Source organism: Taudactylus pleione, unplaced genomic scaffold (genome assembly GCF_031769625.1).
Source record: "Taudactylus pleione unplaced genomic scaffold, aTauple2 ptg000265l, whole genome shotgun sequence".
Lineage (NCBI taxonomy): Eukaryota > Metazoa > Chordata > Amphibia > Anura > Myobatrachidae > Taudactylus > Taudactylus pleione.
In genome coordinates, this window is record NW_028284667.1 from 590,156 (window position 1) to 608,175 (window position 18,020).

Genomic DNA, 18,020 nt, shown 5'->3' on the forward strand with positions numbered 1-18,020 from the left:
TTCAAGACTCCATCTTTTTCGTCTCTTCTCCTCAACTTGATCTCCTCACTGAAACATGGTAACATCTGGAAAAATTCCAGGTGTCTTGGCGTTTAAAGTCTTTTTACGCCTTATCCCGTATGGATAGAACTAAATGGGATGATACTCCTATTGTGGACTACGATTTCCTATTGTGGACTACGGTTTCATTTTTTTATCTAAGAAAACCACTGTTCCTGGTGCTGTTATCTTTAAGGATAGTCCAGATGGGAAAATGTAATCCACCCACAAGGCTATTTATATAGTTGCTGGTGCATCTTTTATTGCCAATTTTAGTTTCTGCTTTAGTTAGCAAATCATTTTTCAACCGCTTTATCTCATGGTCTCTCTTCTTGCCCTCCTAGATCAAACCTTCTACAACTTGTAGAGCATAGTAAGGAGTGTGCTAATTATCTTGATGCAGCTATAGTTTCTTCCAGTATCTTTGCATCTGCTGTTGAGCCTAGATGAGCATTGTGGTTGTGATCCTGGCAAGCAGACTCAGATTCTAAAAGGCCACTGGAAGCTCCTCTCTTTGGTGCCAAGCTTGACAAAATGATTGCTCTCACAGGCCAAAAGGAATTCATTTTGTTCCTTTTGTTTATTTGGCAATATGAGGTGAGGTGTCTGCCAGAGAACAATCTGTCCATCAAGGAACTTTTTCGAGAGTAAGACGGCTTGGACAGGATGTCATCCGGCCTCTAAACCATCTGCCAAACCCTCTGCATGACTGGTTTCCCTCTCACTTAGGGACCTCTCTGGTGGGAGCCCATCTTGTCCTTTTTTGGTACAGGTGGTCCCAGAACATATCAGATATGTGGCTAAGGATAATTTATTTGAGGGGTTACATAATAGATCTTTTGCAGACGACTCCTCGCTGTTTCTTTACCACGGCTCTAATCAAGGACCACCAAAGACGTTAAGCTTTAAAAAAAGGCAGTAACTGATCTACTCCAGGCAGAAGTTGTTATTCCAGTCCCAGAGCATAATAGCGGAAGGGGTTTCTACTCAGCAATCTGGTTTTGAAGCCAGAAAACTGTCTCTTTCCCATCTTAAATTTGAAGACCCCAAGTATATACTTCAAAACATTCAAAATGGTGGATCCGGTCAAATGGTTGACCGTTACTATGTCAACACCTGAATATCAACATGTCAACAGGCACCATTTCAACCTCCTCAATGTCAACATGTTGACATTCTCAGAAGGCTGACTGATGGGCGTAGATGCTGCCAGGAGGGTTAGGGTTAGGCACTTGGAGGAGGAAATGCACCTTGCGTTACTGTCGGGATATGGAAGACTACGCTGGAGACGCCACTGCCGCCGAGACCAGGTAAGACACCACTATACAATGCTCTACTCAGTGCTCAGTCCAGGTAAGACACCATATACCAGGTACCAGCTTAGTATTCCGTCACAATGTAACAGTTTTATGAACAAAGCCATTTTTTCAACCTAAAGTGGCTTCAAGATTCCACATTAATCAAAAATTGAGGTTTCGGGCTGTAGATGATTCTGATTCATATACAGATCCCTAGTCTCTAGATGTAGCGAGAGCCCTTCGAATCTATCTAAAGCCGCCTACCCACTAGCTGATATTCTGAACAGCAGAACGCTAACTATATCGTAATCCTTCATTATATCGGCCAGTGGATAAGCCGTCAACGACCAGCGATGCACGCTCCCACTGGTCATTGACGTCGTTGCACATCACCCGTACTTGCAGGTTCTGCAAGTACAAGGATGAGGGAGGGTGACGTCACTGAACGATATCATGATTGGTATCGTTCAGTGTGGGTGCTCAATGTCATTAAGGACATTGAGCACACCACTTCTGGGGACACACTACACATTATCGCTCATGGAGCGATATCGTGTAGTGGAAATGCACCTTTAAGCAAACTAAATACCTTTTGTTGAATGGAAAGTCTTTGTGCTTTTTGACGCTCAGCAGAAAAAAACAAAAAACTATAGTCCACTGGAGATAGAGGTCATATGTGCTGCGGCTTATCGGCCAGCCCCTGAGCATGTTACTGCTCACTAAACGAGTGTCTTGAGTGGATCTGCATGGTGCCACTGCTGAGCAGCTGTGTAGGGCATCAACATGGTCGCCCATTCATACGTTTGCAATGTTCTACAAATTTTATACATTCGTGTCATGAGATGCAAAGCTTTACGTACTGCAATACAGCACCCCCTCCCATAGGGACAGCTTTGGGACATCCCCAGTGTTCTAGTATCCCCCCAGAAGAAGGATAAAATGTGATTTATTTATTTTTTTGTACTCGCTGTAAAATCCTTTTCTCCTATTCCGTGTGGGACACTGGATGCCCCCCCAGTGCAGGTGTTGCTACTTTGTTTTTAATATTTTACAGTTTGCATGTTTTAACATATTAAGGTTTTTTTGAAGGTTTCTTCTCCTTTCTGGGCTTTGTTAGTAAATAACTGAATACTTAGGGCATCTGGGATATAGAAGGGGGGAGGAGCCATTGTTCAAACAAGTTAGGTGCTAAGTTCCTCGGTCCCACTCCTAATACCCCAGTGTTCCAGTGTCCCCCATGGAATCGGAGAAAGTCTGTGGTGAGTATTAGAAATTTATTTTTTTTTAATAGTGGTTTCAGTGAGGAAATACAGTGGTGCTTGAAAGTTTGTGAACCCTTCAAAATTGTCTATTTCTGCTGAAATTTGGCCTAAAAGTACCTCAGATTTTCACAAAAGTCCTAAAAGTAGATAAAGCGAACCAAATGAGACAAAAAAATTAGACATGCTCATTTTTTTTGAGGAAACTGATCTAATATCACATATCTGTGAGTATGTGAACCTTTAGGCTTAGAAGATATTTTGAAGGTGAAACTAGAGTCCTGTATTTTCAATCTATGGGGTGACAATCAGGTGTGAGTGGACAACCTGTGTTTTTAAAAGATCAGGGATCTATCAAAGTCTGTTGTTCAAAACCTGTTTGTTTGTGGCATGATACACTTCCACAAAGGAGATTTCTGAGTACCTCCGAAGAAGAGTTGTTGATGCTCATCATCAGGCTGGAAATGGTTACAAAACCATCTATAAAGAGTTTGGACTACACCAATCAACAGTCAGACAGATTGTGTACAACTAGAGGAAATTCCAGACCATTATTACCCTCCCCAGGAGTGATCGATCAAAAACAAAGATCACGCCAAGAGCAAGGCATCCAGTTATTTGCAAGGTCACAAAGGAACCCAAGGTAACGTCTAAGCAACTGAAGGCCTTTCTCTCATTAGCTAATGTTAATGTTCATGAGTCCACCATCAGGAGGACACTGCAATCCTGCCATGCACACCATTGTTGTTCAAAGAGAAAGCCACTGCTCTCCAAAAATAACATTGCTGCCTGTCTGCAGTTTGCTAAAGATTACCTGGACATGCCAGGAGACTATTTGAACAATGTTTTGTGGCCAAATGAGTTCAAAATAGAGCTTTTTGCTTTAAATGAGAAGCGTTCTGTTTGGAGAAAGGAGAACACTGCATTCCAGCATAAAAACCTCATTCCATCTGTGAAAACACGGTGGTGGTGGTGGTGCTGGTGGTATAATGGTTTGGGCCTGTTTTGCTGCATTTTCTGCAGGACGACTTGCCATCATTGAGACAATGAATTCTGAATTATACCAGAATATTCTAAAGCAAAATGTCAGGATATCTGTCCATGAGCTGCATCTCAAGAGAATGTGGGTCATGCAGCAAGACAACGACCCAAAGCACACAAGTAATTTGACCAAAGAATGGTTAAAGAAGAATACATTTAAAGTTTTTGAATGGCCAAGTCAAAGTCCTGACCTTATTCCAATCGAAACGTTGTGGAAGGACCTTAAGCGAGCAAAAAAATGAGCACGACTAACTTTTTTTTTTCCGTCTTATTTGGTTCCCTTTATCTACGTTTTGGAATTGTGTGAAAATCTGAGGTAGTTTTAGAACAAATTTCAGCAGAAATATAGAAAATTCTGAAGGGTTCACAAACTTTCAAGCACCATGGTAAGTTAGATGTTTTATATCAATGTCTGACTTGCTGTTCTAGTAGCAGTTATGAGGAATCACTGTGATCTTTATCAGCAATAGATTTAGTATGGGATTACAGGAGTAAAGTTCAGAGTTTCTAATTAGAGCACATTCTAGAACCTAGTCCTAAAATGTTGATAAACCTTTCCGGTTTTCTCTGAGAAGAAACTGAGTGCTGGGCACTTTGGTTCTGTGTTAACCCTTTTAGTGCCTTAGAGTGGATGAGAAATAGCCTGGAGGCCAGTACAATTTTAACTAGTTAGTGTCTGTTTCGCATGGAGCAACTAATTTTATGTATTTATTTTTTTTAATTTCTCCACCGAAGTGCTAAATTGCATATATATTTTTTGCAATTTGCTACCCTTGGTGAGTAAATATATTTTTGTATTATCAGTCTTTCAACAATTGTTCCCTTAGCAAGTCATATAAAAACAAGAATACAGCGCTGTAGATAAATGTATTGCATTAATATTTAATAATTAAAAAACATAGACATTGAATTCAATCAATAAAACTGTCATCCAATCCACCATAAATCACTAGTCCATGAGTGCTTCGGACCAAGTAAAAGTCCCATAAATTGGTGCTTAAGTGTTATGTATTCCAAGCCAGATAATTACCAAGTCCAATGTCCATTTGTGATTAGGGGGTCCTAATTAGCAGTGTTGACAAACTTCCGCATGCATCTGGTCCCCTGGTCAAAGGTATGGCGATAAGCCGGCATAGCACGTTTCTGGGATCCTCCAGCTGGCACTCTTTGGTTAAAATAGGTGGTGGAGACTGGCAGAACCACCTGACGCATTTCGCTGTGACAAACCCACAGCTTTATCCTTTGATAAAGCTGTGGGTTTGTCACAGCGAAACGCGTCAGGTAGTTCTGCCAGTCTCCACCGCCTGTTTTAACCAAAGAGTGCCAGCTGGAGGATCCCAGAAACGTGCTATACCGGTTTATTGCCATATCTTTGACCAGGGGACCAGATACATGCGGAAGTTTGTCAACACTGCTAATTAGTACCCCCTAATCACAAATGGACATTGGACTTGGTAATTATCTGGCTTGGAATACATAACACTTAAGCACCAATTTATGGGACTTTTACTTGGTTCGAAGCACTCAAGGACTAGTGATTTATGGTGGATTGGATGACAGTTTTATTGATTGAATTCAATCTCTTTGTTTTTTAATTATTAAATATTAATGCAATACATTTATCTACAGCGCTGTATTCTTGTTTTTAGACGTTTTTCTGAGTTGAGGTCTGACTAACCTCTTTGTACAGCTGCTGTTACTATACAGAATATTTACTGTCTGTTAGCGCTCATTCAGGATCTACTGTGGTTGTTGTTGGTTCCCTTAGCAAGTGTTAGAAAATTAAATCCCTATATCTTATTTCTTATAATGAATATAGGGATGTCAAATATGTATACTTAGAGAATGTTTGTGTGATACATTGGAGCCCTAAACATGATGTAACACATGCTGTGGAGAGCTGCTCTGACATTCTCATTCATTGATGTCATAAGTGGTGCGCCCCCAGCCTCCTAAAGGGTCACATTCTACACATTCTGGAAACGATCTGGTGTCTGTACGACAGATTCCTCCCAACTGACCAGTCCTTCCCATCACGGTCACTGGCAAAGATTGGTAATGTGCCTGCTGTACAGTTTACACTTGTGGTCCTCTAGAAGTGGTGTGGTTAGGCATATCTTTTTTCATCTACAGATGTATCCACATACATCTGCCCTCTGTGTGCTACACATAACATGGGAGCTCCATGTGACTCTGTAGTGCCGAGCCTCTTTTCATGCAACTTTTTACCTTTTTAAATGCGTCTTATTATAATAGCAATGTGAAAAGTTCGCATAGGCAGCTTCTGTTTAAAATTATATGCAGCTTGCCTATGTTCTGTGAGCGACTGCGGGTGTATCTGCATGCGAAACGCTACGTTAGTGTTTCAGCCGCTGACACTGTAATGTAGCATTTTGCATGCAGATACACCCGCAGTCGCTCACAAAATATAGGCACGCTGCATATCATTTTAATCAGCAGAAGCTACTTGTGCTACATATTCACATCGCTGTGTGAATGACTCATTTGAAGTTTAGAAGTTGCACGAAAAGGCGCTTGTCGCTACAAAGTCACGCCATAGCATGGCGTGAATAGAAGGGCTGTTTAACGCGCAAGGAGGCTAGATGTGTATTATACAGATGTGTCCTCATACAACAGGTTAAATGTTTTGCAGTAACAATGTTTTAAATTTATAGATATGAAGTCTGTGAAAAGCAGTACAAGGAGCTACAAGGATCTTACAACTTGTTAAATAAACAAGCTGAAACCATGAAAAAGCTAAATGACTCTCTAAAGATCCAGAATGAGAAGTAAGATATTTGTTTTTTTTATTTGATTTTATTTTTACAATTTTCTTCCCCTATTACCTGTTTGAACATGGCATGATATGGCACACTTGTATCATTTAGTTTATGAAAGGAACACAGTTTTGTCTAATTAGAGAAGTGTAAAATAGAACATCAGTGGATTATATACAAATTGCATTGCCATAGTGAGCATTGCCATTATAGAAAGCACTGCCTAGAAACAGTTCATATAGTGCATTTCTGTTGAGTGCAGCCGTTACCTGCAGTGCAGTTAGAAGATATATAGGGGTATTCAATATGGGAGCGATAACATCGTTTTTGCGTTAATATCGGAGCTATGACGTCATTATCGCAGGTTTTAGTTTTACACTATATTCAATATCAAAGACTTATCGCAGTTTTGAAAAGTCTTTGATAAAAAACGAGGATAACTTATCACCATTGAATAGGTGTCGAAAAAAAGTGCAGAATTGGGGTTTAGGGGTGCAGGCTTAAAAAAAATAACCTGCACCTCTGGGAATGACATTTAAAAAAGAACTGTCAAAAAAAGTTTAAAAAAAAAATGACACCCCAAAAAATTAGTTTAAATATTGGGGTGGAAAAAAAAAAACGGGAAAAAAATGATTAACAATAGGGAAATAGGTTCAGGGTTATTCTGAAAGTATGCAGCAGGTGTTTTCTAGAATAGATTTATAGCGGAAGGTGCACAAATGCAGAATTTTTTAAAACTTACTTTAGGGACATCAAAATATGTTAGTACCCATTTTCATGTACCCCAAATTTGATGGGATCACTTAAAAAAACGAAAAAAATAACCTAAGTGCTCTTCTGCATCACTTCTTCAACTTCGGGAAAAAAACACCTGCTGCGGCTATTTAAATCCCCGACTTTCAATTAAAGGCTAAAACGGGGGTACCCATAGTGTTCCCCCATGTTTTTACAACTTTAGGGGGGTCTTACAATTATTTTAAGGAAAAATTCGTAACTTTACGCAAATCCAACTTCAGAGTTTTCGTTAATTTTATATTGAATACGGGGATAAGCGGGAGCGCGCACCATACTTTAGCGCAGGAAAAAACTCCGATATGAAACGTTAACTTCGACAGTAAAGTTAAGTTTCATATTGAATACCCCTCATAATGGTGGACATGATTGTTAAAATGGTAAAACAAAGAGAAGTAGTGGTGCTCCTTTTTTAAGATGTAGATTTTATTTTCTAAACTACAGTAGAAAATGTTTTATTGTTGCTATGGGCAAAATAACCCTGTTCTATTTTGAACCAGTATTCAGATTTATCCTTCTCTGCCTACCCATGTCTCCTATACCTGTGGGGAATATGCTGTATGCAGTCACAAGCACAGCTTTATGTGCATTGTTCTTTAACGACAGCAGTGAAGTAACTTCTACAAAATGTATTTGCAATTCTGTTCTCCAAGCTGAGTGTTGTACTAATTGCATTACAGAACTCTGGCACAGTTAGAGGACATTGAAAACCAAAGAAAAGACTTGGCAAAGCAGCTACAGGACAGGGAGAGCAAAATACTGAGTAAGTAGTGTCCTTGTTTAGGAAGGATCATAGCACCTTTTTGCTGATATCTTTATCGCATGCATGTTCTCCTATTCCCAATTTTGAAGTGGTTGGAACAATCAACTTGAAATGGTAAAAGCAGCACAGAATATTTCAGGGAAAGAGTGTGCTGATCATGTGGGAAGCAACAACATTAACCATTCTTGGTATAGACCAAGTGAGTGATAAGGGCTTCATGTGACTTGATGTGAAATGGGGAAGTGGGGCCAAGCAGGAAGCCACAGACTAAGGGGGCAATTCAATTAGCCGCTGGGTTTGTCCACACAGAGCTTATTCAAATCAGCATTTTCCCTGTGCGGTAAACCATAGGTTAATGCATGCTAACCCATAGATTACATGCAAAGTGCTGGAGCCTGGGTTTCACCACACGTTAAATGCAGAGCCTGTGTTTCACTATGCGTTAACGCAGATTTTTCTTTATAGGTTTAGCCCGCGTGTTCCCGCAGCTAACTGAATCAGGCAGCACATTCAATTAGCAGCGGGGTAAACCACGCGGCTAATTGAATTCCTTTCTAAGCGTTTCATGGTGCAAGAATTTGTGTCCCCAATAGCACATTGTAGTGATTGGAGGCTTCTGTAACAATCTGAGGATTGCGGTGTCCAACACATCTCTATATGAAATGAAGTACATACATTCAACTTGTAACTTTCTACTTCAGGGTCCATAGGGTATCCACAGGATACCTTGGGGTATAGGTGGTGACGTCAGTCTTCAGGCACCACAGAGTTAGTGTTCAGCCTCCCAGGATGCATCTGGGTCCCTCTCCTATACCCCGCCCCCGGGCCAAGGCATCTCAGTTTCGTCGGTGCCTGGCCGGAGTCGGAGGCACTGTGCAGAGGGGGGCTGTGAAGAGCCCCTGAAGTTTCTTTCAAAGGCAGCGCTGGCTGCACATCAGGGAGTACAGCATGGACAGTCAGTACTGACGTCCATGCCGTCTCCCCTACACCCCGCCGGTACCATAACGCCGGTACTGATCCGGGGATGCTGGTAGACATCTGGGGTCACGGCTAGCGGTGCCCCCAGATGTCTTGGACCATGGCCGGATCCCAAGGGATAGCAGGTAAGCAGCGGGGTCCCGCGGTGGGTCCCCGCTGGTCACATGGTCCTGAGTCCCCAGGCAGGGGGCTCCCTGGGGACTGGCTGCAGCGTGGAGCCAGGCGACCAACCTGCGCTTCCACTACCCCCTGGGACAGCGGGCCGCTGCTGAGCGGCATGCGCTGCGGCGTCCCAGGGGTTAAATGCATGCCAGGGTAGCGCGCTTTCCCTGTCTCACAGCCGGCGCCTCCCCTGCTGCACACAGCCTCTCTGCTCTGTCTGATTGGCCATAGTGTGTCAGCGCTCCTCCCCCAGGCCGGCCTGCTTCATCCTCTGCTCCTCGGTGGCCATCTTTGTAGCATGGTGAACGCTGCTGGAAGCCTGTGAGTGGTGGCATTGCGGTCTGGGTCCCCCAGCATACCTCTCCTCTGTTTGTCACAGGTCAGTGTATGCAGCGCTGAGTCCTACCAGCCTGAGGGTCTGAGTAGTTGAGAAACAGCGCTAATAGTGCAGGGATTTGTTTCTTCTGCATTGTATGTGACTAATCTGCTAGCCTGCTGTCTGTACTTTCACTTTCTACTGTCAGCTTTATTACTGTCCCTGATCTTGCTCTGCTCAAAGCCCTTGCGGTGCGCGGTGTGCAGGTTGTTATTCACACTATACCAATACGTATAGGTGTGAGTGTCACATACTTACCATCATGTCTGAGACTGACTCCTCTCCAGCTCATGTGTACTAAATGTAAGGTACCAATAGCGGAGGGGGAGGGTAACGCAGAGGGGTTATGTCCCCAGTGCCTGGCACTGTCACGGCCGATTATGGTCCCGGGACAGGAACCTCCCTGGGCTTGTTTCGCTAAGGCGCTTACAACCCTTGTGGGCCAGCTAGCTCCGCCACCTGCGTTTACCCAGACGGGTTTGTCCCAGCAGTCAGTGGTGTCGTCACCCATGCGGGAGTTCCCGAGACAATTGATGGTACCCCACAGTCTCCCTGTCCCTTCCCAGGTTTCTCCGGAGCCTGCGTGGGTTAATACTCTAACTACATCGGTTCAGCATTTGTCCGATGTTTTACAGGGGGAGTCTGTGTTGCGGCCTCATAACGGCCGGTGGCGTCTTTATCTGCTCCTTATGGGGATGACGATGAGACGTCAGATGATGGGGAGATTCTGGATCTATCTGACCAAGAACCTCTCCGTACCAAAGAGCCGGACGCTAAGTCCAAGGTGTATATCCCTGGTCTTATTCGAGCGGTCCGCTCGGCTTTAGTTATTGAGGATATTGATCCTTCGGTGGCCACATTCATATATGCCTTTTTAAGGATATTAAGGGTGAGGCTACGGTGTTCCCTCTTTCTGATCAATTAGTGGATCATTTAGAGGAGGCGTGGAAAAATCCAGGTAAACTGTTTCAGCCCCAGAGGCGCTTAGCTGTGGCTTATGCGTTTGCGTTCAATTATTTTTCTAAGTGGGAATCCCCTACGCAAGTGGATTCACATGTCACACGCCTAGTCAAAAGTGCCACGTTGCCTATGCCTTCGAAGTCATCCTTGAAGGATGTCACTGACCGCAAGGTGGAGATCTGCCTCAAATCCGTTTATTCCCTTGCAGGGAAGCATCCAGACCGGCTCTGGCCGTGTGTTGGGTAGCCAGAGCTATGGAGCGCTGGGCGGATAATTTGGAGGCGTCTTTGGACTCTGACTGTTCGGCTGAACAGACCGAGTTGGTGGGCAATCTCCGAGACTCGGCCACTTACATTAATGAAGCGGCCTTAGATATTTGTATGCTCACCTCTAGGATCTCCTCTGCAGCCGCGGCTGCTGGTCGCACCTTATGGTTGCGTTCTTGGAAAGCGGACGCGGATTCCAAAAAGGGATTAGAAGGTCTGGACAGGTACTATTTGGTCCAGATCTGGACAAAATTGTAGTTACGTTGGCAGCAGCAAAATCTGCATGTCTTCCATCTGCTACGATTCCTTCTAGTGCTGGTGGGTCGTCCTTTCGGCCTCACAGGGCCCAAGGTAGGCCTAAAGTATAGTCCTTTCCACGGCATGTCCAAGCCCAACAAACAGGTCTGGAGTACCAGACGTCCGGCTCCTAGGTCAGATAACAAACCTGCGGCCTGACTGTCCAGGCCTCCCTTTGTGGGACCCCAAAGTGGGGGGCGCCTGCTTCAGTTCGCCCAGTGCTGGTCGAGGACTACGACAGACACTTGGGTTCAGGAGGTGGTCTCTCACGGGTATGCCCTCTCCTTTCGGGACAGGCCTTCCGCTAGACCGGAGCAAAGCCTCAGAACTGCGGAAGGTTTTGCACATTATGCTCCAGGCCGGAGTTTCAGTGCATGTTCCAATTTCCCAGAGGGGCCTGGGTTTCTATTCCATTCTATTTTTGGTGCAGAAACCCAATGGGTCTTACCGTTCAATACTAAACCTAAAGGCCCTCAACAAGTCCTTGAGGGTGCCTCTGTTTCGGATGGAGACCCTGCGGTCCATTATTCTGGCACTGGAACCTGGGGACTATATGGTGTCATTGGACATCCAGGACGCTTACCTGCATGTCCCTATTCTTTTGCGCCATCAGCAGTTCCTCAGATTGGCAATCTGCAACGAATATTTCCAGTTCCGGGCACTGCCTTTTGGCCTGGTGACTGCTCCACGGGTATTCACCAAGGTCATGGCGGCTCTCCTGCGGACGCAGGGAGTCCGACTGTTGCCTTATCTGGACGACCTCCTGTTGATAGCGGGGTCTCCAGAGCTTCTTTTACACCATCTGGATCTGACGATTGCGGTACTGCAACATCACGGCTGGTTGACAAACTGGGCAGAGGTCCACTCTCACCCCGTCTCAGAGGATCCTGCACCTCGGGGCCTTATTGGACTCCAGGCAGCAGTGGATCTTTGTGACGGAGGAAAAGATCCTTGCTTTGTAGTTGAGGGTGCGCAGTTGTCTGCAGTGTCGTCGAGTGTCGATACACTCGGCAATGAGGTTATTGGGCTCAATGGTATCGGTATTCGACATGGTGGAGTACGCCCAATTTCACTCCAAACCTCTGCTGCTATTGATCCGGTCCAGATGGAATGGATTGCCTCAGTGTCTCAAGTCCCAGACGATGGGGCTCACTCCGGACGTTCGCCTGTCTCTAACCTGGTGTTTGCAGAGGACCCACCTCAACAAGGGTCGCCCGTTCTGGGTGGTGAACTGGGTCCTGTTAACAACGGACGCCAGTCTCCGGGGCTGGGGAGCTGTCACGGGTCCACGCTTGTTTCAGGGCAGGTGGACTCGGGTGGAAGCGGAGCTTCCAATAAACATTTTGGAGCTCCATGCGGTGTCAAGAGCTCTCCAGCTGGCACAGCTGGTTCTCCAGGGTCACCCTGTGCAGGTCCCGTCGGACAACGCCACCACGGTGGCCTATTTAAACCAGCAAGGAGGAACCCAAAGTCGGGCAGCACTCGCAGAAGTGTTCCGTATTCTGGTATGGGCGGAGCGCAATCTCCCAGCATTATCAGCAGTGTTCATCCCGGGAGTCCTCAACTGGGAAGTGGATTTTCTCAGCAGGCAGGACGTGCATCCGGGAGAGTGGTCTTTACACCAGGACGTCTTTCGGAGTCTGGTGGACAAGTGGGGTCTTCCAGAGATAGACCTCATGGCGTCCCGGCACAACAACAAGTTGCCGGTGTACGGGTCTCGAACAAGAGACGAAAAGGCGTCTCTGGTATATGCCCTGTCCGTTTAGTAGACGTTCCAGTTTGCCTACCTTTTCCCTCCGTTTTCCCTTCTTCCGCGGGTAATACGGAAATTCAAATCAAGAAGGAGGTACGCTACTGTTGATAGCTCCCGAGTGGCCCAGACGGCACTGGTTCTCCGACCTCCAGAGTCTGTCAGTAGACGTTCCTCTGAGGTTACCATTACGACCGAATCTGCTGTCACAGGGTCCTTGTCTTCACCCGGACCTGACTCTGTGTGGCTGTTGAAACGGTCATGCTAAGGTCCAGAGGGTTTTTCTGGCTCCGTGGTGCAAACCATACTAAGAGCTCGTAAACCTTCCTCGGCAAGAATCTACCATCGTGTGTGGCATACTTTCTTCCGGTGGTGTAGACCTAGAGGGTATTCCCTTAGGGAGTTCCGCCTGTCTAGGGTGTTGGCTTTCCTACAGGCTGGACTGGATCATGGGCTTCACCTGGCTTCTCTGAAAGTGCAGGTGTCTGCCCTGTCAGTCTGGTTTCATCGTAGGATTGCTGCGCTCTCTGATGTGCACACCTTTATGCGAGGTGTTCTTCGCATTCAGCCACCTTTTGTTCCACCGGTGGCGCCTTGGAATTGGGCTGTGGTCCTGAGAGTTCTCCAGGGACCGCCGTTTGAACCACTGGACTCAGTGGACTTTAAATGGCTTACAGCTAAAACCATGTTCCTTCTGGCCATTGCCTCGGCCAGAAGGGTTTCGGATTTAGGGGTTCTCTCTTGTAGACCCCCTTTTCTGATTTTTCATAGGAATAGGGCGGTGCTTCGCACTCGTCCGGGATTCCTTCCCGAAGTGGTATCCAGTTTTCACATCAATGAAGAAATTGTTGTGCCGACTTTCAATTCACCTGGACTTTCAGTGGGTGACGCCACTTGGGATGTTGTGCGGGCATTGAGAATTTATGTTGACCGCACTTCTTCTTTTAGGAAGTCGGACGCCTTGTTTGTCCTCTATGGCTTCCGTTAAAAGGGTTGGCCTGCTTCAAAGTAGACTTTGGCAGGATGAATTCGTATGGCAATTTCAGAAGCTTATCTTCATGAAGGTCTTCCAGTTCCCTCCTTGGTGAGGGCTCATTCCACTAGGTCTGTGGGTCCTTCGTGGGCAGCTAGACGTGGTGCCTCTGCAATTCAGATCTGCAAGGCTGCTACGTAGTCTTCTGTCCATACCTTTTTGAGGTATTACGCTTTTGTCACCTTTGCCTCTTAGGATGCTTCCTTCGGGCGGCGGATTCTCCTCTCGGCACAGGAGCGTCCCCACCCTTAAAGGATACTGCTTTGGGACATCCCCAAGGTATCCTGTGGATACCCTATGGACCCTGAAGTAGAAAATATGAGATATGGTAAGAACTTACCCTTGTTATCTCTATTTCTACGAAGTCCATAGGGTTCCACAGGACTCCCGCCCTGTCGCACCTGTACTGCAGATGGGCTTTATTCTGGTCACCGGTTTTTCCGTCTCCCTATGGTGAGAATGTGATTCTTGTGAGTGTCCAGATTTTTTTTTTCTTCTCTCTCTTTCTTCTCCTATGGCTTGTGACGTAACTGAGATGCCTTGGCCCGGGGGTGGGGTATAGGAGAGGGACCCAGATGCATCCTGGGAGGCTGAAAACTTTAACTCTGTGGTGCCTGAAGACTGACGTCATCACCTATACCCCAAGGTATCCTGTGGAACCCTATGGACTTCGTAGAAATAGAGATAACAAGGGTAAGTTCTTACCATATCTCATATTTTTTGTTGTTTGCTTAGATTTAGGTGTTTATTTGATTTGTGACATCATTAAGCATGCACCTTGCAGGCAAAACAAGGCAGACATTTAATTTTCTTCTGTTTTATATATAGCCTTTCAACAGAAGGTCAAGGGCCTAGAGGACAAGGTTAAATCTAAACAAAAGGAAAAAGAAGAATTGGAAGAAACTATTGACATCCTTCGTAAAGAATTAAGTAAAACTGAACAAGCAAGGAAGGAACTAAGCATTAGGGTAAGAGTTTTTTTATTTTTTATTTCCCTGATACTGCATTGTTTTATTTTGCAGGTTTATTGTGCTATTTTTCTCTAATGTGACTCCTCTATTATTCCTGGTATCGGTAACCTTGCAATCTATCTTGAGACTTTTGCTTATTATTTTTCTCTTAACCTTATTGTGTATCTGTATATTATTATACTACTATTTTTTTATATGGCTCCACAACTGCTACAAAGTAAGTAAGTAGAAATAGAGCAAGCAAAACAAAAAAAAGTACAAAATATTTCAGAACATGCGATCCGTGTTACAGTAAACATTCAGTCGCTATTCCCACAGAAATAGCGCCAGGTTTGGTGCCATTGTGGGCAATGGGGGGAGATTATGGTATAAGTGGGGGGGAGCACTTAAGGGAAGAGGGGCCTGCTCATGAGAGCTTAGAGTCTAAGGGCAAGAAGCAGACGGGTGACAGAGGGGAGAGACAGTGAGCAAGGAGGATTAGAACGGTGACTTAGGCTGAGAGCTGGAAGGCTTAAATACAAAAGTGGGTTATATGAGACCAGTTGAAGCTTTGGAGAGAGGTGGATTATTCTGAGGGAGGGGGAGAGTTCCAGTGGTGGGGCGCAACACAGAAAAATGGAGAAAACTAAATTCGCATTCCTGTTACTGGCACTCCTGCCTTCACTGGAGCACTATTCCATCTTTTGGTGGCAAACATGGCTAGGGAAATGATCACAATTATGTTGCTGCAGGGTCCTTCAAATACAGAAATTGCTACGTGATGATCTTGTGTCTTTTAGAAGCACCACCAAAACAATCTGTTTCATTATTAGCCCAGATTCTTAATCAGGAGCTGAGTGTGAAAAGATATGGGTAACTCAATGTAAATGAGTAGATTTTAGGAATAGAATACCAGATTATGGAAAACCCTGTGCTGGAAATCCTAAATTTGTACGGTCAGTAAACTTCAAATTTATCAGTGAGTTCTGGGGCTTATTTAAAAATAACACTAGTTAAAAGTGTAGACAAAACCTTGTACTTTTTCCTTGTTTAACAGAGAACTAGCAGCATATCCCTAACTCTTCTCATGTATTACATGTACTTAAATAAAATGGGGTGGGTTGGGAATGCACATTGAGTGTAATGTACTCTTTACTGTACTGTTTTACATTGTCCTGTCTTATTGTATGAATGTTTTTGTATCCCCTCTGTACGGCGCTGCGGACCTCTTGTGGTGTCCTATACTTTTTAATAATAATAAAAGAATACTCTACTCGTACATTGAAACACTCGCTTTGCATCAATTTCGACATTGCCTGAGTTGTACAGGTCCTCTGACTTGAATTATTTTCTTAAACAATCAGTCAATGTGCATATAATAAGAAGGTGCTTTAAACACAAATTTACCACATGTACGAGGCCAATATTTTGGTCCACATTCATGATGATCATTTTATTAGGATCCAGGGCCTGGTCTATCTTGCTTTTAACCTTTGCTAGATTTAAACATGAATAAATTATATCTTGTGTAACTTTTTTTTTTTTTTGACACTCAAGGCATCTTCATTAGAAGTTCAGAAGACTCAGTTGGAAACACGTTTAGAAGAAAAGGAGGCAATCGTGAAATCCCAACATGAAGAGCTGAGCAAGCACTCACATATGATTGCTATGATTCACAGCCTGAGTGGTGGCAAACTGAATACAGGCAATGTGAACCTCAGTCTGTAGGAACGTGGATGCTTGTATGTAGCATTTCTGTTGAGGCTGTTTGTGTGCAGTAGACTTGGTCGGGCAAGGACATCACAAGGAGGATTGATCATGCTTCACAATTTTAACTAACTTTTCTTTAAAAAAAAAAATGCAATACTTATGTACAAAGCTAACTTTTTAACATTTTATGAGTCATGTCGTCTAATTCTTGTTACTCTATACAAAATATCCATTCCATTTAAGAGCAGAGCAGTACAGTTTTTTTTTTTTTTTTCTTCTGTTATTCAAACGTAGTATAACATGTTTTGGGGCAAATTCTTGCCAAGCCAGTTAGTTGGGGTTTATATGTTATCTGCAAATGGATTAAAGACATGTCTGAACATATAAATATTTAGTTCAATGTCTAAAAAATGGTGGTGCATATGTGAGTAAATACAGTTAATAAATACAAAAAGGAGAAAGTACTCACTGAGTACGGCACTCTGGCAGAGAAAAGGAAAATTTTAATTGATATGCTGATAAAATGCCATAATGTGGAACATACCAAATATATAAATAAGTTCATTAGAACCACACAAGGTATTTAAAGTAAAGCTAATGAGACAAAGTAGAAAATTGCTAGTGTAGCAGTGTTGTGGGAATAATCCACATAAGGTGATTATATACAAAGAAGTATTCAAATATTATGCAAATGTAATCGAGGAGCATAATTTTTAATTAATCCCACGTCACTGCTACACTAGCAATTTCCTACTTTGTCTTGTTAGCTTTTTTTTACTTAAAATATCTTGTGCGATTCTAATGAACCTATGTATATGATATTTGGTGGGTTCTACTTTATTGAATTTTATCTGCATAACAATGAAAATTTTGACTTTGTACTGGTTTTTCTTTTCTTTGCCAACCAGAGTGCCGTACTTAGTGACTACTTTCTCCTTGTATTTATGAACTGTATTTACTCACAAAGTGCACCACCATTTTTTAGACATTGGATTGCATATTTATATGTTCTGACTTTTATTTAATGTGGAAGGTTGCATAATTTGATCCTATTTAAAGATACCATATAAACCCCTGCCAAAACAGGTAGTTGTCATGGTCTTCTCTGCCATACAAGTCCTAAATGCACTTTTATCAGAAGTACATAATTTTATTTTAGTCATATTTATTTTAGTATGTATTTGTACACAATATGTAATAGGTGTCTCACAGAATACAATACCATTTATTTTGCAACTTGGATATGAATTTTTAAGGTTTCACAGAAGGTTTTGCTCTAATAAGTACTGGTGTGTTTTCAAAGGAGGTTCCCGTAAGGATCATTTATCTTCGGAAAATGCAATGACTTTTTATCTGGACCCATGCTATCAAACACCAAGTATGTGTTGCATATTGTGTAATTGAATTGACATGGTCTAAGAGGTCCGTTATTATATGTTTGAGTCCACTCTATTCAAAATGCACTGGTGCTAAACGTAACTAACCCTAAAGATTTGTCCATTTAATTAATAAATAAACACTAGATCTGCAGAGAATCAGCGTTTTTGTAAGAATATACACCTTGTTCAT

The 18,020-nt window shown here is 43.6% G+C and overlaps 1 protein-coding gene across 1 annotated transcript in view; it reads left to right on the forward strand.

The window, feature by feature from the left end:
- CIP2A (cellular inhibitor of PP2A) overlaps positions 1-16,847 on the forward strand; it is an 86,972-nt gene extending 70,125 nt beyond the window's left edge. The window contains exons 18-21 of the mRNA XM_088481106.1: positions 6,313-6,426; positions 7,887-7,969; positions 14,620-14,759; positions 16,299-16,847. Coding sequence (XP_088337232.1) covers positions 6,313-6,426; positions 7,887-7,969; positions 14,620-14,759; positions 16,299-16,469 — 508 coding nt within the window. The 3' untranslated portion in view covers positions 16,470-16,847. The remainder of the gene's footprint in view (positions 1-6,312; positions 6,427-7,886; positions 7,970-14,619; positions 14,760-16,298) is intronic.
- Positions 16,848-18,020: the final 1,173 nt, after the last annotated feature.